The following is a 26,349-nucleotide window of genomic DNA, read 5'->3' as shown; positions in this document are numbered from 1 at the left end:
TTTGCTTTTTTTTTTTTTTTTTTTTTTTTTTTGTGAACTATTCCTTAAATGAGCGGGTTCAGAACATCAAAACACACAAAAACTCCCAAATGCAGGTAAAAATAAAAGCAGATTGAAAAAGCATTGACTGGAACAAAAACACACCTTCGTTTAAAGTGCTCAGGCAGAAGACATTTACAAGAAATCAACACAAAGAAACAAATATACCGATGCTAACAGGAAGATGTCCCTGGCAGCTAAGAATTGCTTATTTCATGATGTTTCAAGGCTTGTCTCCTTTTTGTCAGGGTTTGGTAAGATGTTGGGCAGTGGAAGAAGCCAGCTGACAGCTGGAACCGAAGAATGGAAGAAGAGGTTGTTTTGCAGGCAGTGTAATCGACACCTGAAAGATACCTTCTGGTTGGGTCAGGAGCATCTAGTCCAATTATCTCCCCAGTTCCCATTTCCTCTAGTTTTTTCTTTTTTTTCTTTTTTTTCTTTTTACTTATTCATAATGATAAACCATTCTTTAACTGTCCTTTCAGATTCAACAAACTGAACTGATTTCATCTAGATGACCAGAGAATCTAGAAGGAATGTGTTAAATTAGGCAGTGGAAGAGGCAGTGTTTTCTATCCCTGGTCCCCGATGGAAAACTTTGGAATGCTGTTGATCTGTTGGATATATGGGTGTGAATGTGAGCTTACATCACTTCTGTGAATAAACCTTGAGGATATACAGACCTATGAACTCGGCCTGTCTTCAAAAACATCTGTGGAAACAGTCTTGCTCATTACACCCTGATCCACTATCTCGTTTTAGCTGATGATGAGGCCGAATCGTCTTCTTTAATACCTTTAGGCTGGTGGGCCATGGTTGTAATTCAGTGCTGACTGGGTAAGATGACATGTAGTGCATGTTGAAAAGTGGAAGGAAGGAAGGGAGGAGGTAAAGGAGAGAGGGAAGGAAGAAGAACAGGATTACTTCTTGGCAGTGAGGGCTGCTAACGTGGCATCCACCTCCTCCTCAGGTTTGAGTGGATGCCACTGAGCGATGGGCCTGCGTGGGTTTGCCAGCATGTCGGACCAGTGCCGAAGCTCGGTGCCCTGTGCTTTGCTTCCCACCCAGATCTTCCCAATGGCGTCATTCTTGCCGATCTTATCGTAGTCGAGCACCGTGATCACAGCTTGTATTTTCTAAGGAAAAACAGATATTGTGCTCAAAGTGTGAAGGAGCACAAAAAGGTAAACTCTTGTGTTGAGTCATGTAAAGCGTACCTGCATCTGGTCCTGTGGGATCTCAAAGCTGAAGGACTCATTGTAGTACGGGTTCAGCGTGTTCTTCTTCACTGTCGTCTTCTTCTTCTTCAGTCGCTTCCCATTTTGCAGAAGATGAATCTTCACATAGGGATCTGTAGAGGTTTACCAGTGCCAGTCGTTATGCAATTATATACGTTTCACTTGGCATCTTGTGTTATGTTTGTTGTTTACATATATGCTTAAAACAAAGGTCTGCTTTGTGCTTTCTACAGATGTGGACTTTTGATTGTGCGAGTTGGTGACACAAGTTTAAATAAAGCTAAACTAATTTAAATAGAGCTGAAATAAAATAAAATATAAATGTCAGATGAAAAACTTAAATGAAAATTAGAAATAAAGTATGTTTACTAAAACTAAAGCTAAAAAATTAAAGCTATAAAAGACTTAAAATTTACTTAAAAATTACATTTAATTTTTTTATATAAAAAAATAAAAAAACATAAAATTACTAAAACTTAAAAATATAAATAATATAAAATATTTTAAAAATGCTAAAAATAAATGCTAATTAAAATATGAATAAATACTATAATAGTATATTAATAATACTAAACTATCTGTCTATCTACTGTAGATCTCTCTCTCTCTCTCTCTCTCTCTATATATATATATATATATATATATATATTAGGGGTGTAACGGTACATGCATTCGTCCCAAACTGTACGGTACGGACGTCACAGATCGGTTCATGCTGTTAGACAACAAATATAGTCAGTCTCATTTAACTTTTATTTCTATTTTTTCTAAATTTGTCTGGTTTATTTTATTTATGTATTTGTTTTATGATTGTTTAGTGAAGTTTACTTAATGTACCCCCCTGACTATAATTGTAATTCATTAAAACAATAAAAAAACAAAACAAAACAAAACAAAAACAAAACAAATATAGTCAGTCACAGGCGATCCACACACCAATCCAGAAGGGGGTGTGCTCGTTGATACAACGCTGTTTGCTAACCACCACAACAGGAAAAAATACAGAAGAACAGAGCATAAGCGAATGACTTGAGCACTTGAAAACAAAGTCCACTAGGTAGTGCGCATGCGTTGAATGCGTCTTTCTGCACTCATGGACAAAGGAGAATACTTTGAAAGGCTCACGCAAAGGCTCTGCTCCGTCATAGACAAAGAAGAATACTTTGAGTATTCTCCTTTGTCCATGACGGAGCAGAGCGCAGAAAATTAAGTATAGTAGGGTTGGGCTTAAGCTTTGAATGTTTAAATATAGTTTAAGTAGAGCAAATTGTAACATTCCTAATGCACAAGTTTTATTTTTCATTATTCTAATTATTTTGTACTTATATAACACAAGATGCTTTTGAGTTTTGTAGCTCATTGTGTCCAAATACTTTTTGTTTTTTTTATAAGCCCTGCAAAAAAAAAAAAACCTGTGCAAGGGTGCATTCTGTTTACTGCTTAGTGCTTAATACACTAAAGGACGATATACTGTACCAACTAGGGGACTACATGCCACTAGGTGGTACAAACTGAGATTTGCACTACTGTCTGTTAAAAATAAATGAAACTTACCATTGTGGATTTGTTCCTTTGTCTGGTAACAATTTAGTTTAAGGTCCAATTCTCACTATTAACTAGTTGCTTTTTAGCATGCATATTACTAGGATATTGGCTGTTTATTAGTACTTATAAAGCACATATTAATGCCTTATTCTGCATGACCTTATTCTACATCCCATAATCCTACCCAATACCTAAACTTAACAACTACCTTACTATTAATAAGCAGTAATTAGCAGGAGTAATAAGCATGAGTTTATTGAGGCAAAAGTCATAGTTACTAGTTAGTTAATAGTGAAAACTGGACACTAAACCAAAGTGTGACCATTTTTCGTATTGTACCGAAATTGTACCGAACCATGACCCCAAAACTGAGGTACGCACCGAACCGTGACTTCTGTGTATCGTTACACCCCTAATACATATATATATATATATATATATATATATATATAAAGCATTAATTACAGGGACAGTCTCCCTGGATGAATAGTGCAAGCTCATGGATTGCATTTTGCGGGGTTCAAACCTACAACCAACCAAGGGCTCAAACCATTAGTCCACCAACACCATAGGTGCATCTCAGTCAGTTCCCAAGTCCAGCAGTCAGGGCACTGATCAAGGAGTCGGCCATTTTAAGCGCTGTCTCATCCTTCCAGTGCACTGAAAAGTTTGTTCCCTAAAAAGTCCCACAATGCTTCGTGATAACCAGGGAGCATCGATGCTCACTATGTTCCCTTAACGGAAGTTCTGAAGTATGAAACATAAATCACGTGATACACATTTATAATTTATGTATGACTAAAATGTTGCACGTATATGTAACAAGCAAAGTAAAAATGTACTTTAAATACAATTAAAAAATAATGTCAGAAAGATATCAGTTCTGCTGTTGTTCATAAATACCAGTAGTGAGTGACATTGTACAACAAGGAAGTTGTCATGTCAGCATCAGTGTCCCAATGTGTAGTGAGCCAGGGTCTTTACTGTCCTTACAACTGCCCAAATTTGTTTACATGATAGGGAGCAAGGGAGATGATTGAGATGCACCCCATGTCTTTTCTGTAATCACTTCAGATTTTACTTAAGATTCGAAGGTTAAGAAAGACTTTTTGGACCCTTTAATCCTGGTCCCAGCAATGTTTTGAGTGGTGCTTTTCTCAGAGCCGCCAGCAGATGGCAGCAGTAAGGGGATGCGTGGCGCTGCACAAGCAGGACTGCAGAGTCAGCACGTGAGCGCTATCTGTTCTGCATGGCTACCGCTGATACTAAAGCACAGGCGTGACACGAATGTGCTGCTGCAGCACTGAAGCCTGCTGTGCATGTCTGACAGAAACATGACCAATTAATGAATTAATTAAAGCTGAAACAAAGAATGAATAAAATATGAACATATATGGTCTAAACGCAAACAGAAAAAAGAAAACAGAAATCAAAACAGTATTTTATTGTTATGCATATGCAGGAACATCCAGTCTTCTGCGTGAGTTTATCTCCACCCACTCTCTGGAGGAGAAAGAAAAGAGAAAAGGCAGGGCATTATGTGTGTGTGTACCTGAGAGTCCACCAACATCCATCTTTTTGAGGTTCTTCGCCTCAAGGATACAGATGGTGAGTTTTCCAGCTGTAGGTACATAGCGCAGAGAGATGCAGATATCTCCCAGCTTTTCAGGCTGTGTTGGGGGAAAAATGAAATAGTTGGTTTTAAAGGGACAGTTCAGCCAAAAATTTAAAATTCAGTCATTTTTTTGCTAAGGTCTGACATGAATGATGCCAAATCATTGGATGTCTGATCACATAATGACCATTTAAAATATATTAATTCTGTGAGATTTAAATGCAAATTCTATATATGAGCCAAAACATTATGACCAGTCACAGGTGAAGCAAATATCGTTGATCATTTCCTAACAAGGCCACATATTAAGTTTGGGTAGATTAGATGGTAAACAAATAATCAGTTCTCGTAATTAACATGTTAGATGTGGGAGAAATTGGGGCTTGAGGCTTGTGTGTTGCTCCAGTCAGCAGTGGTGAGAATTTACCAAGTGTCCGAGGAGGAACAAACACAAACCGGCGACAGGGAGTTGGGCACTCATGACTCATCGATGCACGAGGGCAACGAAGGCTATCCTGTCTAATCTGAGCCAACAGAAGGTCTGCTGCGGCACAAGTCACACAAAATTTTAATGATGGTTATGGGACGAATGTGTCACATTGCACTCATCTGTGTATGGGGCTGCGTAGCCCAATGACGCAGTTCCAATGATGACCCCTTTCCACCTTCGAAAGCGCCTACAATAGGTGCACGAGCGTCTGAACTGGACCTCAGGGAAGCGGAAGAAGGTCGCCTGGTCCAATGAGTCCCATTTACTTTTACTTCACATTGACAGCCGTGTACGTGTGCACCATTTACCTGGGGAAGTAATGGCAGCAGGATCACTGTGGGACGATGACAATCTAGTGTAGGGAGTATGACGCTCTGGGCAATGATCTGCTGGGAAACCCTGGGTCTGGCCATTTATTTGGACGTAAATTTGACATGTGGCCCCTACCTAAACAGGTACACCCCTTCATGACAATGTTGTTCCCTCTTTCAGCAGGATAATGAACCTGCCACACTGCACATATTGTTCAGGAATGATTTGAGGAACATGATGAAGAGTTCAAGATGTTGCCCTGGCCTCCAAATTTCCCAGATCTCAACCCAATCGAGAATCTGTTGGATGTGCTGGACCAATAAGTTCGATCCACGATGGGTCCACCTCACAACCTACAGGACTTGAAGGATCTGCTGCTAACATCTCGGTGCCAGATACCACAGGACACCTTCGGGGCTCTCGTAGAGTCAATGCCTCAGCAGGTCGGTGCTGTTTTGGACCAACAAGCATATTAGGCAGGTGGTCATAATGTTTTGGCTCAACGGTGTGTATACTTTTATTTGCATATTTAAATCTTACAAATTGGATTTGATTAGGAACATTATCAGTGAATAACAACATAATTTCTGTCTTATCCTCACAGAAAGCTACTGACTTCAAAAGACATGGAATATAATTTTATGCACCTATATGGCATTTTTCTTCACTGTTAAGTTTAAAATGAATTTTAAAAAGCAGCTTGAACATTCAGCTAATCATCTCCATCTGTGGTCTACAAAAAAAGAACATCCTACGGGATGGACCAGCATGGGGGTAAATGAAGGCACAGTGTTCATTTTTGAAAAATGCATTTCATTTTCAATTAATAATACATCAATAGTGTCTCACATCAAACAATCCTTCAGTTATTTGCTAAAAAAATGTCACATTTGTAACAGTAACATGTGTTAAAAGGTTAGTTCACCTAAAAATGAAAATTATCCCATCCGTTCACGAGAGAGTCAAGTTCCAGTGTATGACTTAGGATGTAGGAGTAGCGTAAGCTCAGGTGAGAGTAGACGCTGCTCATAGTTCAAACAAATAGGGCTGGGGAACAAACTCAAGCTCCTCCGACATTTTTCTTTAAAAATTCTTGTTTTAGACTTCTAATTCATGACTGGTGTCTTGTTTTGCTCTATCCTCTGCACTTCCACGTTCGTCAATTTGCCACGTGACAAAGTTCACTCTTCTGCCGGAATCGATTTGCCAATGATTCTAGTTTATAAAGTTAGAAATACGGATATTTTTCTTACAAAAACGCATTGTTTCAATTCAGAAGGCCTTAATTAACCTCCTGGAGCCGTATGGATTGTGAGCTTTCAAATCTAGGGTACCATTCACTCCCATTATAAAGCTTGGAAGAGCCAGGATATTTTTAATATAACTCCGATTGTGTTCAGCTGAAAGACAAAATTCATATACACCTAGGATGGATTGAGGGTGAGTAAATTATGGGATAATTTTCATTTTTGGGTGAACTAACCATTTAAGGTAGAAAAGCGAGTAGAAAAAAGAATGTAACATTATGGGCATAAAAGCATGTTTAGAAATACTGGTTCATTAACTCTCATTATTATTTGACGGTGACAGCTGCTAGTTTGCAAATGACAGATGACGAACAGGTTTACCTCTTCTTTCTCTGCACTGTCCAGGTCTCTCCACTGCTCGATGGGTTGTGCCAGGTCCAGGGTGTTCATGGGAATCTTCACTTCACCGATCACATCGTGTTTTGAGAAACGGTCGAAGTCATACACAGACATGACCAGAGTCTTTCCTCCCATTTCATTGAAAGGAATCTAGAAATCAACATCAGCTCATGAGTGCCGCAACAGAGTAGTGTTTGGGGTGTCCAAATCCTGGGCTGCACACATTTGATGATGACGTAAACTCATACTGTACTAAAATAGATACTCTACCTTAAAGTGGAAAGTCTCATTGAAGACAGGGTTAAGGGTTTTCTTGTGCACCTTAGTGTCATATTTCTTCTTCTTGTCTGGGAGAATGAAAACTTTGACGTATGGGTCTGAGGTGCCGCCACTGTCCATGGAGAGAAGATCTGCAGCTTGCAGGATGCCCACTGTCAGCTACATTGTAAAAGATTGTCAATATTTAAAATGCACATGTATTCAAGGTGTAGAAAATACATTATTACATTTCAGTCCCTAAGTTGAAACTTTTTCAAAACTAAAAGTTTTAAGGAAAGACTAAAAGTCTATTGTCACTCTCAAACCAAACAGCTTTCTCTTGGACAAATGTCAAATCAAAATTCTAGATTGCGTTTATTCCTATTCAAAATAACTGGATTTCGCCCATTGAAATTCGCCAAACAAAGGTTAATGTGACCGCATAGTTAAGAAAGACCAGAAACCAAAAAGCATTTCCTTTTCCTGAAATAAAATAAAACATTCTCTATATATAATATTTTAAAAATATATTTTATTTCCACACAGCAAAATACCCAGAGTTAAATCAACTCTGCTCAGAGTACATATGGTCCCTCTCTAAATAGTGTTAAAATAACACTGAAGCAGAGTTCAAGTTAATGACATAATTAAGTGATTAATTAAGTGATGATTGAGCATCAGTGATGAACACCTGCTGTTAACAAGCAGAATCAGTGAAGGAAAGAGAAACACAACAACTACAACTGACTTTAGCCACCGTCTTAGATAAAATCAACTGAAGATAAAAGAAGACATTAAATCTCTGAAGATCTCAGCAGAGGAGGATTAAACAACTCAGCAAACAACATTACAAGCTTTATTAGTTATTACTAACCAGACTGACTTTATTTTTGTCAGACGTTCACAGACGTTCTTATTGACAATTAACTAGAATTTACTGTGCACTAGCTGCAAAGGCAACATTTTTACACATTTCTCTTTCCCTCAGATATTAAAGCTGATTTGTTTAAACATACTGTAAAAAGTAAAATGACCAAGATACCTTGGCGTCAGAAAAGTCATAGTCTAGGGAGAACTGGAGTTTGCCGAGCTTCTCCTTCTCTTTAGGTTCCTCCTCTTTCTCTTCAGTTATTCCCATGTCTATATCTTCTTCATCATCATCCTCTTCCTGTTTCTGGAGAGACAAAAGCACAGATGGCCATTACAGGAGAAACTAGAGCAAAGGTGATGGAAGGTAAATGAAGTTCCCCAAACGTGGTTCGTTGGGCCAATTCTCAGCTTACCTGAAGTTTGCCAGGTGTCAAACCACCCAGGTGTTATTGTATGTAACTGTGTCAGCAATGACCTTCATAGCAACATGACTTGATTTCACTTTTCCTTTCATGACACCATTTGCAACAATCTACATTACTTTTCTGGAGGGAATGACCCAGAAGGATTCTAGTCCTTCTAAAGCAATCTGTCCATAAACTGATTCTCAGTCTGCAGGGTATAATAAAACCCTCAGTCTCGCTTTTACTCAGGAAGAAAAGATTCAGAAGATACAGATAGGAACTGTTGGTGCTTTAAAGTCGGCATTCATATACAATGTAAAATGATGGACAATTTGGAAGAAACGTTGTGGCAGACAGATACTAAAGATCACAGAATAAGTGCTATTTTACACATCATTATTTCCCATGGTTCCTCCCTGCTGCTCTTCAAAATGACAATGGAAAAAAGCTGAAATGAATCTTAATGAACTTATATCGTCATTTACTCTGTTAGTGATTTAATTTCATATAATGATTCTGTTGTAATTAATACTTTTGTGCCCTGTGCTGTAATTGAATATTACAGAAATATTACTTCACAAGGTCTTGTCTATTGTGTGCTATGTATTTTATATAATACAGGTGCTATATCATATAATTAGAATATCATCAAAAAGTTCATTTTTTTATTATAAATTATTTTTAAAAATGAAACTTTCATATATTCTAGATTCCCTACATGTAAAGTAAAACATTTCAAAAGTTTTTTTTTTAATTTTGATGATTAGAGCGTACAGCTCATGAAAGTCCAAAATCCAGTATTTCAAAATATTAGAATATTTCCTAAGATCAATCAAAAAATGGATTTGCAAAACAGAAAAGTTAAAGTTCTTTAAAGTATGTTCTTTTGTGCACTCAATACTTGATCGGCAGGACATATTACAGCAAATGACTTGCTCCTAGCACAAATTACTGCATCAGTGAAGTGTGGCATGGAAGTGATCAGCCTGTGGCACTGCTGAGGCACTATTGAGCCTTCAGATCATCTGTATATTGTTGGATCGACTGTTTCTCATCTTTCTCTTGAAAATATCCCATAGATTCAGGTCAGGCATATTGGCTGGCCAATAAAGCACAGTAATATCATGGTCAGCAAACCACTTGGAAGTGGTTTTTGCACTGTGGGCAGGTGCTAAAGTCCTGCTGGAAAAGGAAATCAGCATCTCCATAAAGCTTGTCAGCAGATAGAAGCATAAAGTGCTCCAAAATCTCCTGGAAGATGGCTGCATTGACTTTGCACTTGATAAAACACAATGGACCAACACCAGCAGACGTCACGCCCCCCCCCAAATCATTATTGACTTCAGAAACTTCACACTAGACTTCAAGCAGCTTGGATTCTGTGCCTCTCCAGTCTTCCTTCAGACTCTGGGACCATGATTTCAACATGAAATGCAAAATTTACTTTTATCTGAAAAGAGGACTTTCGACCACTGTTCACTGTCCAGTTCTTTTTCTTCTTAGCCCAGGTAAGATGCTTCTGACGTTGTCTCTGGTTCAGAAGTGGCTTGGTAGTCCTTTTCCTGAAGATGTCTGAGTGTGGTGACTCTTGATGCGCTGACTCCGGCTTCATTCTACTCAATGTGAAGCTCTCCCAAGTGTTTGAATCGGCTTTACTTGACAGTATTCTCAAGCTTGCGGTCATCCCTGTTGCTTGTGCACCTTTGCCTACCCAATTTCTTCCTTCCAGTCAACTTTGCATTTAATATGCTTTGATACATCACTCTGTAAACAGCCACCCCATTCAGTAATGACCTTCTGTGACTTACTCTCTTTGTGGAGGGTGTCAATGATTGTCTCCTGGACCATTGCCAAGTCAGCAGTCTTCCCCATTAGTGTGGTTTCAAAGAACAAAAGATACCCGGAATTTATACTGTAGGGATTGTCATTTAATGAAACTCAAATGTAAATATTCTAATATTTTGAGATACTGGATTTTGGACTTTCATTAGCTGTACGCTCTAATCAACAAATTAAAAAAAAAAAAACTTTTGAAATGTTTTACTTTACATGTAGGGAATCTAGAATATATGAAAGTTTCATTTTTTAAAATAATTTACAATAAAAAAATGAACTTTTTCCTGATATTCTAATTATATGACCAGCACCTGTATACTATAACACAATCTGACTTTTTTGATTGGATTGAATTAAACATAACTCAGTAATGTAATCATAAAAGAAGAAAAATCAAATGAATTTCAGTAATGAGAAATAATGACATGTTTTTCGGTGAAAATATGTTCATATTTTCTTTTTACAGATAAGTCAAGGCCAGTGTCTTTGAGAGACTCAAATTCTCGCAATAATTTGGAATATGTGGGCGCTGTTATTTGTTGCTAGATTTGCCAAAGTATGTGAGGTCTGTGGCAACAAATCTTATTAAAAGTTTAGTTTGAGGCACTGAGTAGAGAATAAATTATATCTGTGCGCATAACTATATATTGCACTTTGTAGGAAACAGTCTGTACTTATTACATTTGAGTGGACAGAAATGGTGTTGAAGGTCTACCCTCATTTCACATTAACTTCTCCTGTATTTTCTTTATAACCGCTTGTGAACGTGCTAATATTTGAATGAGGATTTTAAATCCTGGACAATCAACAATTTATAGGGTTCACCTAAAAATGTAAATTCGGTCATCATTTACTTACACTCATGTCGTTCCAAACCCATAAAAAGTTCGATCATCTTCATAACACAAATGAAGACATTTTTAATGAAATCTCAGAGATTTCTGTCCCTCCATTGAAAGCTCATTCCACCAAATCTTTGAAGCTTTAAAATGTTCATAAAGAGAATGTAAAAGTAATCAGTATGAATCAAGCAGTTTAATACAGTTATAATGTCCTTTAAAGAAACACAATCACTTTATATGATGAACAGATTTAATTTAGGCTTTTAGATCAGTTATGATCAACACATACATCAAATATGGTAAAATATGTCAAATATATGAACTTTTTGAAGCATTAACGTTTTGGTGGAATGGACTTTCAATTGAATGACAGAAATCTCTCAGGAAGATTAGCAAAAGTCTTATGAGTTTGGAATGACATGGGGGTGAGTAAATGATGACAGAGTTTACATTTTTGGGTGAACTAACCCTTTAAGATTTTCCAATCCCTAAAAAATAAAAATAAATCAATCTTGGTTTCTTGTTTATAAACCCCCACCCCACCCCCACCTTCTCTGAACTTTAAAAATGTCCAGTTTTTTTTTTATATATAATGTTAAAAAACTTTCTTCTTGGTTTTATGAACATTAAAGGCACAATAAGTAAGATTTTTGGATTACAATATCCAAAAAAAAACACTAGAACAATGTTACATATTTTGTTGACTTGTGTACTTATATTATCCTAAATGTTTCCAAGAATGTTTAAATCCAGAGAAAAAAGCAATTTTAACCAGGACACGGGCCGTGTCCGTGTGTCGCCTATCAATGACGCCTATCAATCATACCCGCGTTACAGTTGATTTCCGGTTTTATTTTGTAGAAACCATGGAAACACCAAAGACGCATTAGTGTATTATGCATAACATGTGTTTTATTAGACAAGTGAGCAACTGTCTAATAAAACAGCAGCCTTGTTTCTGCTCGCTCATCACTTGCCCTGCTCTGCTTCATACTACAGTATAACGTTAATAATCTCATCCATGAACATGATTTCTGCCCGATCCCATCCCAATTCTTTTCCACCGGCTGTAGACGTGAAGACAACACCTCCCATTATTCAACAAAATCAAGGCGTCATCAAGCTACACCTTTGTTTTAAATAGACGACCTCTAGTGGCGAAAATTCACATAGTGTGCCTTTAAGGGAACATTCCATTTTATAATTTTGTAAACATTATGGCAACTTACTTTTGAATGTTCTTTGAACATTGTGAAACAAGCAGCAACATGTTAGACAAACGCCCAACTAAAACATTTCAGAAAAAAAAAAAAAAAAAATGTTCCATGAATGATGTATAATGTTTTTGTGCTAATGTTTTGAGAACATTATTAAAGAACAGATAACTTTGAAAGAATGTTCTATCAATGTTACTGGAAGAACGTTTGTCCACAACTTTGAGAGAACCTTGCCAGAATGGTTCTGAGAACGTTCTCTGTTAGCTAGGTAAGCGGTAAAGTAGACCAGACTTTATGCTAATAACCAAAAGACTCTGCTAGCCTAGCATTTGTGTCCTCTGAAAGAGATGGAGTTAGTGTACTACATAACCCTGTTACATGACTAACACTGCTTTTGGGGTTAGCAGTGACCCCCAGCAAGCTCATACCGGATCCCCACTGTGACTGTTCATGAGATCAAGCATTTCTGAGATTTGTTATGCACTTTGAAGAATTTATGCAGCCTCAAACGCAATGCTAGTGAAACAGCAAATATTAGCTTACATAGATGGAGATGTCTGGTTCAGCTTTGGGAAAAAACAAGAAAAGAAAATAAATACAAGAATACAAGATGAACGAAAAGAGTTGAATCAGAATGTCTCTAAACAGAACAAAATATGCTTGGGGTGAGGATTTGTCCTTCCTGACCACTCACCCCACATATACATAAACACACACACAAATTCAAACACACACACTCACTCACTCTCTCTCTCTCTCTCTCTCTCTCTCTCTCTCTCTCTCTCTCTCTCTCTCTCTCTCACACACACACACACATAAAAAAAGCACAATTTCTTATATTCTAACTGACATGGTAGAATGCATTCATGCATGCCAAGCCACAAAATGCAAAGTCTGAAAATATTCCGTATTGATTGCATAATTGTTCAAGCCATAGTGAATAAAATCATTGCGATGCTGGCGTTAAATCTGGAGGATGATTAATGATGTAACAGACTAATGCAGTATTCTTAATATGAAGTGTGTGGTGGTTCTCTTACGTAACTTGCATTGAGCATTCAAAGGCAGTCATGCTAAGTTACGGCACATTCATCTTAGTAAAGGTGGCAGATGGAATAAGAAACGGTGAAGGAGAAATCAATCACTCACAGTAAATGATTATTTGCACCAACAGCATGTGATCAAATTAGCATGTAATGATTAACCGTGTTGTTTATTGCATTATGATTTAAGTTCATAACTTAAGCTTATTCACTAGCTATTCACAACTGGCCTGTTATGTGCCCAAAATTTATGATGTGCTTTATTTATGAACAACCAGTAAAATGTGTGCACGTTATGTGAAATTACTAATCATGGAGACCTTTTAAAAATGCTTTTACAAGAAAAATTAAAGTTGCCTGATTTTTTAAATTCACAGCATGTTGATTTTTAAATTGATCAAAAGTGACAGTAAAGACATTTCTAATGTTCCAAAAGAGTTCTGTTTCAAATAAATGCTGTTCTTTTGAATTTTGAGTTTCAAACAAATGCTGTTCTTTTTGTTCTTTCACAGTTCGGGATAAATGTTTCTTGAGCAGCAATATATTTCTTGAGCAGGCATACTAGAATGATTTCTGTGACTGAAGACTGGAGTAATGATGCTGAAAATTCAGATTTGATCACAGGAATAAACTGCATTTTAAAATATATTACAACAGAAAACAGCTATTTTGAATTGTAATAATATTTCACAATATTACAGTTTTTACTGTAGTTTTGATCAAATAAATGCAGCATGGGTGAGCAGAAGAGACTTCTTTCAAGAACATTAAAACAATTAATGACCCCAAATTTTGGACGTGAAATTGTGTAACTTTTTGGTGGCTTATATTTTTCCCAATCTGCTGTCTTGGACACAGTTCGGGATAGTTCAATCAGCCAATCAGTTGTCAGGATGTATTTTGCTGTGGCTCCGGAATGATACCACATATTTATAGCTCAGACTACCGTTTCAAAAAAATCTGTACGATTTCAGCAAACGTCACGTATTTGCACTTTGTTTACATTAAAGATACAGTAAACAATTTCCGAGAAATGTTATTGAAAGTGGATCGGACCGAGCAGCACAATACACTTGTAGCCAATCAGCAGTAGGGATGGCGTGTCCACTCATGATGGGAGAGGAGCGAGGGAGAGAGACAATCAGCAGTAGGGGTGGCGTGAGAGAGAGAGCCAATCAGCTGTAGGGGGCGTGTCCACTCATGATGGGGGAGGAGAGAGAGTGAGCCAGTGACCAGTAGGGGGTGTGTCCACTCATGATGGTGGAGGAGAGAGAGAGAGAGAGAGAGAGAGCAAATCAGCAGTAGGGGGCGTGTCCACTAATGATGGGGGGAGGAGAGAGAGAGAGAGTGAGCCAATCAGCTGTAGGGGCGTGTCCAGTCATTATGGGGGAGGAGAGAGAGAGTGAGCCAATCAGCAGTAGGGGGCATGTCCAGTCATGATGGGGGAGGAGAGAAAGAGAACAAGAGGGAGATTTGAAGAAAGACTGTAGAAAGAGAGATGGCTGAGAGACATTACAAAAGGGAAAAGCTGAGAGGAATATTACTTTTTATAATCAAGCAAGAGCTTTAGTTCATGCTTAACAGTGTTGGACAGTAACTAGTAATAAGTAATAAATTAAATTTTTTGAGTAACGAGCCCAACACTGCTCATATTAGAAAAGCCTTCCAGTGCTGAAGAGACCGAAGTGGGAAGGCCTGAAAACAGACAGCGAGGTTGCATTGTTTCTGCTCCAGACGTGAGTAACTTTGGTTTTGCTGTTTCACAGAACCAAGATATGCTGTTGTTGTAGTGTTAATAGTAACAGGACAGTTTTGAGTGTCATTGTTTGTCTGGAGCTGCTGTGCTGCTGGCAACTAAAAACAAACTCTTGTTTTTATATACTCTTGTGTACTGTATGTTCATTTTTTGTTCTTCCTTGTGGTTCAATTTCAAATATCAATAGAGTTTCTCAGAAATAGCTTAGTGCACCTTTATGAGCTGGGATAGGAGAAAGAATTTTAACATTGGAAATACAAACATCCCCCTTAACGGTATTTCAAACTAAAGCACACTAAACTTGTATGCACGCACGCACGCACACACACACACACATGCGCGCGCGCACACACACACAAAAAAAATAAAACAAACGAAAACAATGCAATAGGTCTCCTGGTGAAAGGCTGTTTCCCACGCCACCTACTTCATCCCACGGCTCATCTCTACATTTCAGGAAGAAAGTAACAGATTCGTTGTTCGTTTCCACACAATGGGTCGTCCAGGAAAGTTACTCTCAAGTCAAGTCATGGTCATTCACTGGTGCTTGTATGAAGGGCATGCATTGGGCTTTGTCTCAAATGCTGCTTCACCTCATCTGGACATTTCTCATGCTTTCTTTAATAGCCAGCTTACCGCTTTAAGAAAGGTTTAAAGTATGCATATACGTATGTTTGTTTGTTGGATACCAGCTTATTTTATGGATCATTTAAGGGGCCAAATCATGACATTCGATGGGTGGAACAGCTTTTAAGAGGACAAACCACCAACCGTACCCTTTCAACATGCATGTTAGTGAGGATTGGTGTGTCTCTCAGTAAGCTAGGATGAAGTTTAAGTTCATAACCAAATGCACATCCACTTCTAAAGGGCCATTCATTCTACCCCTTTGGCTTTAATCCCGCAAACCGCCAGTGTTCACATGCCACATGTGGCACATCAAACTGGTGGAATGCGAGCCCTCCCCAAACCAACCCCAAACTAGTCCTCAAGCAACCTCAGCACCCCTGCAGCTTGCAAGACTCAAGAAGAAGCCAAAGATTTCATTCCCAGCCATTTTTCATAGCTCATTTCCCCTGCCCTGGTCTGAGCTTTCACCAGGCGGTCAGAGAGGGGCGCTGCAAGCCATGTCACACCTACCGTAAGACGACAGGTCCACGACAGTCAAGATACACGGAGCACATATCAGACACAAAGCGGGGAGGATAAAGAAATGAAGAAATGGAGAGAGAGGGAGAGATTGAACTCACAGAAGACAGAATCAAGTTGAGGAAATCAAGTAACACTTAATGGACATGTATCAAAAAGGACACATTTTGCTTTAAATAGACAATTATGTTATTGGATAATACATTAAACATTGCATATAACAAACTTAACCAAAGAAATTTGAAAAGCAAACCACATTGAAGCATTTTACTGTACAGTAAGGGAGACTGAGGGCAATTGTAATACATTAAACATCCTAAATAATGCATAAATAAGCCAGATGGTTGACACTTTATAAACTAATATTAATGCAATTTATTATTTTTAAGTTTGCTCTTATTTGAGACAGTGTATCATTGATATACTATTATAGTTTTTAATATTTTGAATATTTCCAGTTTCATTTTAATTTTATTTAAGGTTTTAGTAATTTTTACTAGTTTACTATGTCTATATCATTTTTTATTTCAGTTTTAGTTATTTTAGCACATCAAGAAAATGAGAAATGTTCCAAGAAAATGAGAAACTAGCTAAAATATAATACTTTTAATGTTTTATTTCAGTAAACATTTATTTCATTTCAGCTATAGTTATAGTTTTAGTTACCCATAATAACCCTAATTTGAGATACAGTACAGAAGTATATGCGTTAGTTTTTTTTTATTTATTTTTTTATTATATATATATATATATATATATATATATATATATATATAAATTTAACTTAACTTCATAGTTTTGTCATCCTCATTATACGTCTAAAGAGTTACTTTTGCCACATATAAATGGGTATATAAAATACTTAGACTTACAAAAAGCTAGCAGATAGATATGCAGTATTCAGTATGTTATGAAAGAAAAGGAAAAAACAATAGCCCCTGGTCTCCCTTAAATAATAAGCCTGTCTTGATGATGTTTTAGCACAAGTTTTTTTTCCAAGATTATAAAGAAAATGATATATTAGGATATGACAGGCAGAACTTTAATGATTCCCAGAGGAAAATTAGCTTGTCACAATAGCAAATATACAGCACACAGCGGGATCTGACACAACACAGCAAATATAGCAAAACTCTTTAGCTGTTCAGCTATTTTATTTCCAAAACAGATGTAAAAAAGAGATTTAGTGCTGCTGTGCATTCGCTGGAAAATGTGTCATTTTTAACACAAAAGCACAAGAGATTAACAGCACATACATTCTTCCGGAAACCAAATTATATGAACACGGCAAATGAATCGATGTGGTGGGAAATCTTTCATGTAGCTTTCCTGCTTTACAGGCAGCAAATGACGTACAACACTGAATATTTTATATTCCATGAATATTAAATGGCTAAAAAATCTTTCCAGAATACCAACCATCCATTTACTTGACCTAGAAGCTATATTAAGGATATGTGAGGTAGTAACACAGCCGTTTTTAAAACAGACAAGCTTTGGTGTTTTGAGATTGCTGAGTATTTCAAATATATTGCATGAGAAAAAGCTTTAAAAGCATTAAAAAAGATTCAGATTAGATATGTATCGAACCCTATTAAACTCATTAGCAACAGTTGGAAATTAGGCAGTGGAAAAACGTTAATCTTTCTGTCTCTTTGTACACAGTCGTGACTGCAGATTTAAAGGAATAGTTCACTCAAAATTTAAAATTTAGTGATCATTTACTGAGTCTCATGTCATTCCAAACCATTTTCTTTTCTTTTGTGAAACATAAAAGGAGATATTTAGCAGAATGTGCAAACAGCTGCTTTACCATACAAAATGAATGGTGGTTTTTACTGCCAAGCTCCGAAAGGACAAAAAAGCATCAGGTTGCTGTGATTAACATTGTAAGCTGTTTTTATGTGGATTTATTATACTTTTATGTTATTTTCTTTTAATATTTTATATATTTACAAATGTTTATGTTAGATGCAATGAATTGATTTGACAGCACTAAATAAAATTAATACATAAAATAAATACATAAATTGATATCATAAAACTTATTTTATTTCGACTAGTGGCCAAGGCAACATTTCTTATTTCCATTTAGTTTAACCTGATGTACAAAAATAACTAAAACTAAAACTGAAATAAAAAATAAAAATAAAAAACTATAAATGCCATAAACATACAACAAAATGACTAAGGCCTGGTTTTACAGACAGGGCTTAGCCTAAGCCAGGATTAAGCCTTAGATCAATCAGGATATTTAAGTAGCTTTTATAAACGTTCACTAGAAAAAAACATGACTGGTGTGCATCTTGAGACAAAACAATGACACTGACATATTTTCAGATCTGTCAGTACAAGTTATTTTCAGTTACAACAGCTCAAACATGCATTTTAGTCTAGGACTAGCTTAAGCCTTGTCTTTGAATCCAGGGGAATAACTTTCAAATTAAGTAGGCTTAAAAATTTTAATTACTTAAAAAGTAAAACCTAATTAAAAATATTAATAAAAACAATAATAGTATCTCGGTGACACTAAATTAACACTGTTTTCCATATCATTTTGGTGCTTGGCATTATAAATCACCATCTACTTTTACTGTCTCTAAAAGAACAGCTTGGACATTTCGTGTAACATCTCATTTTATGTCATGACAGAAGGAAATACAGAGCTTAATCAGAACGAGTAAGTACTGTATGATGATAGAGTTTATCATTTTGGGGTGAACTATCCCTTTAAGGCTAAAGAGCTTTGGTGTCAGATGGTCATACCTCTCCTCCCTTCATGTTCTTCATTCCCACGTCTCCCTTTCCTTTCTTTCCCTTCTTGCCTTTTTTCTTCTTAAGGCAGGTCTTTTTAACGATGCAGAAACAGCATGTGAGAATAAGGACCACAGCTACGATCGCGATGGCGATGATGGCCCAGGGAGGCACTGAAAGTGAGAGAAAGACAGAGAAAAATGGAGGAACTGAAAATAGGGGCTGGAAATAGAAATCTAGATTTGTCAGGGCCATTAAGAGAGCCAAAATGGTCTTGATCATTACTCCTTGATCAAAGACCTTGTAGGTAACTGCAAAGACGTAGCTTAAGTAATATTCTCTCCTCAACTAGACAAAGGAAGTCGTCAAGACATACATTAATGTTGGCTTGACAAAGTTGACTGCAACATTTTAAAAGTTTTAGAAGGTTATAGTTTATACAGTATACAGGCCTCACAGGCAGATGCTGGGTGGTTGCCAGGCTATTTCTATGCTGTCCAACTACGGTTACTGTAGCAAAGCCATGGCTAATTTGTTGGTCACCATGGTTTAACTGTACATCACGGAGACGTCTATTTGATGTCTGTATTTACATCTGCAAGATGTGTTTCTTAGAGTGTTTGCTCATCTGAACTATGTCTCTAAGAAGTTTCCTGTCAGACATTAAATAGACATTTAGAAAATGTCTTTAAGATGTTTATGATTTAGAATGTATGTAAAACTGCTTTTTCTGAGACGTTTATTAGATGTTTGTATACAGCAGATGTTTTCCAGATGAAGTGCTCTTAGCAGACATCTTAGAGAAGTACCTGTGCTAATGTCAACTTCATTTTTGCAGCCAACACTGATTCAGTTTATTAATAAATAATTACTGTATTGTTCCGAATATAAGACGATGTTTTTTTTTCTTAGAAATACATCTGAGAAAATAGGTTTGTCTTATATGGGTCTAGAGACTTTTACATGTCAATAATACATCCGTAACAGTAGGTGGTGCCAAATATGCGTAAAACGGTATGTTAGAATGTAATGTTAGAAGATTGCGAGCGCAAAAAGACAACAGCTAAAAACGCTAACAGTCAAAGAAAAGCTTACCGTCTAATGGTGCGTTCACACCAGACGTGAATGAAGCGTTAAGTGCGAGTGATTTACATGTTAAAGTCCCTGTGAACCGGAAGTTGCAAACGACTTTTCTCCAGTGTTGTGACGTATTTCCAAGTGAAACAGAATATTAAATAGAGGGCAGGGTTTTATTTTAGCGCTCCTCCTCTCCATCTCTCGCTCATAGCAGACTAACGGTCGGAGGGGAGTGGTTTAAGCGTTTTCAACCCAAGCCGTCGAACTGATGTCATTAGAGAAGGGGCACCGTTGCAGAGGGGAGGAGCATTTTCAGATTTTGATTAAATATTTCGAAGCCAAACAATTTTTTTGTGTGGATTGACTTGCACGGATGAATTGTTCACCACAAAACTAGCAATTTGAGCTAACAAAATAAATAAGGTCAATTTTGATTTCATGTGTACTTTAAGTCAATGCAAAGACGCGAATAGACATCCTGCGGCGTGATTCGCGCGAATAGAGCGTTTCGGGCGTTTGATGCGCATAACGCGTGATTCGCGCGAATCGCATGAGTTGAAAAATCTGAACTTTGGCGAAAATTCGCGCCGCGTTAACCAATCAGGAGCTTGCTCTAGTAGTGACGTGATTATGACATAGCGAGAGGAGGCAGAAATCCGAAACAACAATGGAGGACAAAATCATCGTCGCTGTATGTGGATACCCAGAGCTGTATGATACATCTTCATACTTTTATAGAAACAGGAATAAAAAGGATCTTGTTTGGAAGAAAGTGAGTGAGGAGGTCGGACAATCTGGTAAGTAATAAAAAACGCTCTTTACTCAACTAGACAGACTACAAGCTAGCTAAAGCCGACAAATTGAGCTTATTCGCTGTATTTTACAACTACTTTCCTGCTGACGAGTTGATGTGTTTATTCAGAGGAAGTGTGCAGAAACGAGACTGGAGCAGCCTGGCAGAAGACCCTCTTATGACGCGAATTCGCGTCTGTTGTGAAGTGAATTTCACACGTGAATGAAGCGAGTAAACTCAAAATGTTCAAGCGCCCAACTACGCGCGAATGGTGCGATTTATTCGCGCAAGTCGCGCCTGGTATGAACACCCCATAAGAGCCGTGTGACTGTCATGTTTGCGTGCCTCACTGATGGGACCAAACTTCCTCCGTACATGATTTTAAATCATAAGACGGTACCCAGATTTAAAAACAATTAGATTTCACTTCTACTGTTAATGAAATTTTGGAAGGCTACATGGTTTTCACTATGAGATGGATAGCCTAATGGGACATTCACACCAGACGCGGCTTGCGCGAATAAATTGCGCTATTTGCGCGAAGTTGGACGCTTGAACATTTTGAGTTTACTCGCTTCATTCGCGCGTGAAATTCACTTCACAACAGGCGCGAATTTGCGTCATGAGAGGGCTCTCCCTCTCCTTTAAATATGTGTCCCTCAGACTCCCCCCCACTTCTTTCTGCATACTTCCTCTGAATTAAACACATCAACTTGTCAGCGGGAAAGTAGTTGTAAAATACGGCGAATAAGCTCAATTTGCCGGCTTTAGCTAGCTTGTAGTCTCAATATGTATATATAGCTCAAATTGAGTAAAGAGCGTTTTTTACAACTTACCAGATTGTCCGACCTCCTCACTCACTTTCTTCCAAGCATGATCCTTTTTATTCCTGTTTCTATAAAAGTACGATGATGTATCGTACAGCGATGATGATTTTGTCCTCCATTGTTGTTTCGGATTTCTGCCTCCGCTCGCTACGTCGTAATCACGTCACTACTAGAGCAAGCTCCTGATTGGTTAACGCGGCGCGAATATTTGACGCGTTACGCGCGTCAAATGCCCGAAACGCTCAATTCGCGCCGCGTCATAATTGCGCTGCAGGATGTCTATTTGCCTCTTTGCTTTGACTTAACATGTAAATCACTCGCGCTTAAAGCTATATTCGCATCTGGTGTGAACGCACCATAATAGTTATAATTTGCTAGGGTGTAGCAACCTAGGGTGTTCTAGACGGTTGCTAGGCCATTGCTAGGGTGTTCCAAGTTGGTACTATGCAGTTAATATGTTGCTTGGAGGCTGCTAGAGTGTTGCTGTTTTCTAGGGTGTTGTTCAGTGGTTTCTAAGTTTTTCTATGGTTGTTAGGACATTCCTTGGGTGTTCTGAGTGGTTGCTCTGCTGTTGCTACTTTGCTATAGGTGGTTTCTAGGGTGTTGTTGTCATTTTCTAGGGCATTGCTAGATGGTTTACAGGATGTTTCTATGGTTGCAAAGGCATTACTAGTGTGTTCTAAGTGGTTGCTCTGTAGCCGCTAGGGTGTTGAGGTTGTTTTTTTAGGGCATTGCTAGGATGCTCTTAATGGTTGCTAGGGCTTTGCTAGGAAGTTCTGTGTGCTTGCTAGGGCATATCTAGGCAGTACATGGTCAATTTGGTTAGAAAAGAATCTGAAGCTCTGAGCTGAGCTTGGAGCTTGTTTTATAGTTAGAAATGTCAGGAAAATTAAAATTCATAATATCACAAAACACCACATATATAGTCATACACTCACATGGAAGCTTGTCCATCTCATTGAGAAACTTGTTTTTGATGTCTCCAAAGACATCATTCTTGCTGACTGGGCCCTGCTGCTCGGTGGAGTTGTCTGCAGGTGTAGAAACAACAGGGGCCATTGTCAGGACACTGGCACCGGTAGGCTCGGGGCCCACCATGGCCGCAGGTTTCTTCTTGAACAAATTCCACTTCATGCTTGATGGCTACACCAACAGAAACCCTGATGGGGAAAAAGAAAGTCAGATGAAATGAGTGTGATGAGATTTTCATGAATCTTTGAACGCCTCCGACAAATGACTTCTCCATTAAAAATGCAAATGTTGCCAGCATAGACAGTTACTGTGGATTGTAACTGTCAACATAATATGGCATATACTGTCTGATCTCTTGATTATTGAAATGTGCCCAATGATGTGAAAGGTGATGTGCTACCTGTCGGTAAGTGGGTGTCATCAGTGTAGGGCAGGATTGAATACATGGTTCATAGGGTTAGGGTTATGAATAATAGGGTTAAGGTTATAAATATTCTTAATTTATTTAATTAATGCAGGAAATAAATTTCCGCTAACAAACATTAAAAGTGGTCTTTATGTTTTATGCCCTAAAAAATTCCAGGACACAGGAAATAGACTTTCTTATATTTTTTAAGAAAATATGAAAAAAAAAAAAAAAAAAAAAAAAGTGTGTTTACTTTAATCCCCTCACATAGAAAATATCAGATGGAAGCGTAGGTTTAGGCATATATTACAACAAATATAAAACTCTCACTTCAAAGTTCCAGATGACTCAACAGAAACCGGTCCATCCGTGCCGCAAGGAATGGTAAACATGATGAAAGGAGACTTAGCCCTCTGATTTCATTAAAAACACAGAGATATAGGCAAACAAAAAGGATTTCTCATTTCTCAAGTGTCAATTCTCTGCTCCAATGGCGGAGAGCCTGTCTGTGCCCATTGCATTGCGTGAATAATTTAATGAAGCTGACAATTCATGGGATAAGCCGTTTTATTATTCAAGGGCCCATTCCTGCACAAAGAATGTATGGCAAAATGTGCTATGCTGCAGTTATGCAATCTGACATTGCATAAGTCAAGTGGCCCACAGACAGACTGCAGGAGGAGCTAACAAAAGAAAAGATGCAAAGAAGGATAGAAACTGCCACCTTGAGTCAGCCAACAGCCTCTCGAGAACGCCAGTTTGATTAATGACACTTCAGCACCTGCAAATCTGAATGAAACATCTGACGTTCACACTCAAGCAGAAGTTAATTTGTTCCCCTAAAGATTGCAATACAATGAAGAAAATACACTTAAAAAAAAAAAAAAAAAAAAAAAAAAAAAAAACACAGGCTGCCTACTACAGCCTGTGTATAAACAGTTATAGAATCCAACATTTTTGTTTAATAAAAAAAGAGGCAGATAAGTTATTGTTTTAAATATAAACCTTTTAAAATTTGGTTACATTTAAGCATAAAATAAGAAAAATCTTTTTTTGGAATTGAATAAGGAAAAAAACAAACAAACAAACAACAACAACAAAAAAAAAACAAGACATTATCTAAAAGCAACTTAAAATCTTTCAAAATCTATAATGCGCAAAGGATACTCTGTAAAAAAAATGGTGTTGGATACACTTTGAAACAATTTTCACTCTGATTGCTAGTAATTACATAGAAACAGCAAGTATCACACTAAATTAATAGTAGAAATACTGAAATGTATTTTCTTCTAAAACATATTCTAAAAATATTTAAAAAAAAAATACAGTGCAAATAATTATTTGCAGTGCACTGAATGTCAAACAATTGTGTTAAATTCAATAATATTTGAATTGCATTGGTGCAAAATATGTAGAATTGTTCACATGCCATATAGGCTAAAGTAATGGTTAGTAGAATTATTTTGTATTATTTTTGCCTGCTCTCTGCTATCCTATCAGAATAGAACTCATCTGCATCTACTGCAGATGTTTGAGTGACTAATATCAGAGCAGTAACTCCACCTCTGAATTGATACAAGAAAAATTTGCAGTATGATTCAGTTTTATCTGACATATTTACACAATGACTCAGAGCCTGGATCAGTTTCAAGATTTAACAAATACTGACAAATAATGCACTTGTTTGAACAGCTTGCAACCAGCCCACAGCTGTCCAATTATATAATATTACTAATTCATGGTGGAAAAAAGAGACCTCTGATCTAAGGAAATTGGCTGACTAAACGATCCCAAGGTAATTTCAACTGCCTTACAGTAAAATTATGGAAATGCTCCAAACAGAAAATGATGGAAGTTGGTAAGTTAATAAACAAAGCATTTAGAACTCAGGAGAAACTACTTTATATCATTTATTTAGGGTGTGGCAATATTAAAATGTGACATTTTTTCTCATTGAGGTGAAAAGCTGTCTCACGATATCAGCATGACAGAGTTGAGTTTGTTTCTCAAAAACTTCTATAGTGCTGTCTTTTACTGCATATGATAGGCTAATTCATACTAAGAAATTGAAGTGACATTAGTTAAAACATTTAATAGAGTTAATAGAATTAACTTGTTGTAGCAGAATTAATGTTACAATCAATTAACCTGTTCATCAACTCTCAGAAAGGTTATTTTTGTGGCCACAGAAAAATAACTCTTTCTTACTGGATACAGTTCTACTTGAGAATGTAGCCGTGATTGCATCATTAAAGTGACTTTGTTTTGCAAGCAGTGACCATAGAATCAACACTGAATGTGCACATATGGAAAGTAATGAATTGAATGAATGAAACCGAAACAGAAACAGGGAAAATAAGTCTATGGAACTGTTAAGAGTCAGTTAACCACCTGAAAAAAACACATCGGGTTACTTGACTGTAACCCTTTTCCCTGATAAAGCGGGAACGAGATGCTGCCCTTTGCGATATGGGAATACTTCTTTGTATGACCAGCTGTGAATACTGTGTATAACACATCAATGAAATTGACACTGAACTTGACAGCCTCAGACGATGACGTCATTGGAATGCACGCTCGTCGGAGGCTATAATTATATATGCCAAAGGTGCATCTTCAGGTATCACTTCGTCTGAAGAACGGTCCTGGGACATCCTTAGTGTGGTAACAAATTGCAGCATCTCGTTCCCACTTTATCTGGGAACAGGGTTACAAGCAAGTAACCCGAGATGTTCCCTTTCAAAAGCTTCACTCAATGCTGCGCTTTGTGCTATGGGAACAAGAATACCCACTGTGTCTGGACCCCTCACGGTTGTGTAGTGTGTGTGCTCACACGCGAAAGGTCTCAAACATGAGCTTGTGATGTTGACTCAAGGATGTGAGTAACATGAACATCCAAACTATAAAATCTTATGAATGTGTGCGGAAAGGACCAGCCTGCCGCATCACATACTTGCTGCAAGGGGGCACCCCTTGCCAAAGCTTGGGAAAAAGCAACCCCCCTGGTGGAATGAGTCATGTGCCTCATAGGCTAGAGCAATGGCATCCCTCACCCAATTTGACATTGTTTGCTTGGTGGCAGCTACCCCCCTATTTTGACCTCCATAGCAGATGAAGAGTTGCTCTGACTTACACCACTGACAAGTGCGCTGGACACAGTCTGTGAAGTCTCTCCTGATCTGGCGTTGTGAAGAGGCTTTAAGAGTGACTGGTTGAGGAAGGAACCTTAGGTAGGTAGTCAGGATGAGGATGCAAGACGC

The 26,349-nt window shown here is 37.7% G+C and overlaps 1 protein-coding gene and 1 long non-coding RNA gene across 4 annotated transcripts in view; one reads left to right on the top strand and one right to left on the bottom strand.

Annotated features, from left to right (window-relative positions):
- The window catches only part of syt2a (synaptotagmin IIa), a 95,596-nt gene continuing 69,247 nt past the window's right edge, over positions 1 to 26,349 (bottom strand). For 2 of the 3 annotated variants that reach the window (XM_051879167.1, XM_051879166.1), the window contains exons 2-9: positions 22,650 to 22,871; positions 19,027 to 19,187; positions 8,186 to 8,317; positions 7,156 to 7,323; positions 6,868 to 7,035; positions 4,375 to 4,492; positions 1,257 to 1,390; positions 1 to 1,175 (exon numbers count right to left, since the gene is read on the bottom strand). In XM_051879167.1, coding sequence (XP_051735127.1) covers positions 960 to 1,175; positions 1,257 to 1,390; positions 4,375 to 4,492; positions 6,868 to 7,035; positions 7,156 to 7,323; positions 8,186 to 8,317; positions 19,027 to 19,187; positions 22,650 to 22,845 — 1,293 coding nt within the window. In that variant the 5' untranslated portion in view covers positions 22,846 to 22,871 and the 3' untranslated portion in view covers positions 1 to 959. The remainder of the gene's footprint in view (positions 1,176 to 1,256; positions 1,391 to 4,374; positions 4,493 to 6,867; positions 7,036 to 7,155; positions 7,324 to 8,185; positions 8,318 to 19,026; positions 19,188 to 22,649; positions 22,872 to 26,349) is intronic. The other variant, XM_051879168.1, reaches the window with a different exon arrangement.
- LOC127504497 (uncharacterized) lies at positions 4,509 to 7,035 on the top strand. Its single transcript, XR_007927396.1, has 3 exons — positions 4,509 to 5,744; positions 5,844 to 6,013; positions 6,892 to 7,035. It is a non-coding gene; the product is annotated as an uncharacterized LOC127504497 (long non-coding RNA).

This window comes from Ctenopharyngodon idella, chromosome 22, assembly GCF_019924925.1.
Source record: "Ctenopharyngodon idella isolate HZGC_01 chromosome 22, HZGC01, whole genome shotgun sequence".
Taxonomy (NCBI): domain Eukaryota; kingdom Metazoa; phylum Chordata; class Actinopteri; order Cypriniformes; family Xenocyprididae; genus Ctenopharyngodon; species Ctenopharyngodon idella.
This window is presented reverse-complemented; position numbering and strand designations above follow the sequence as displayed.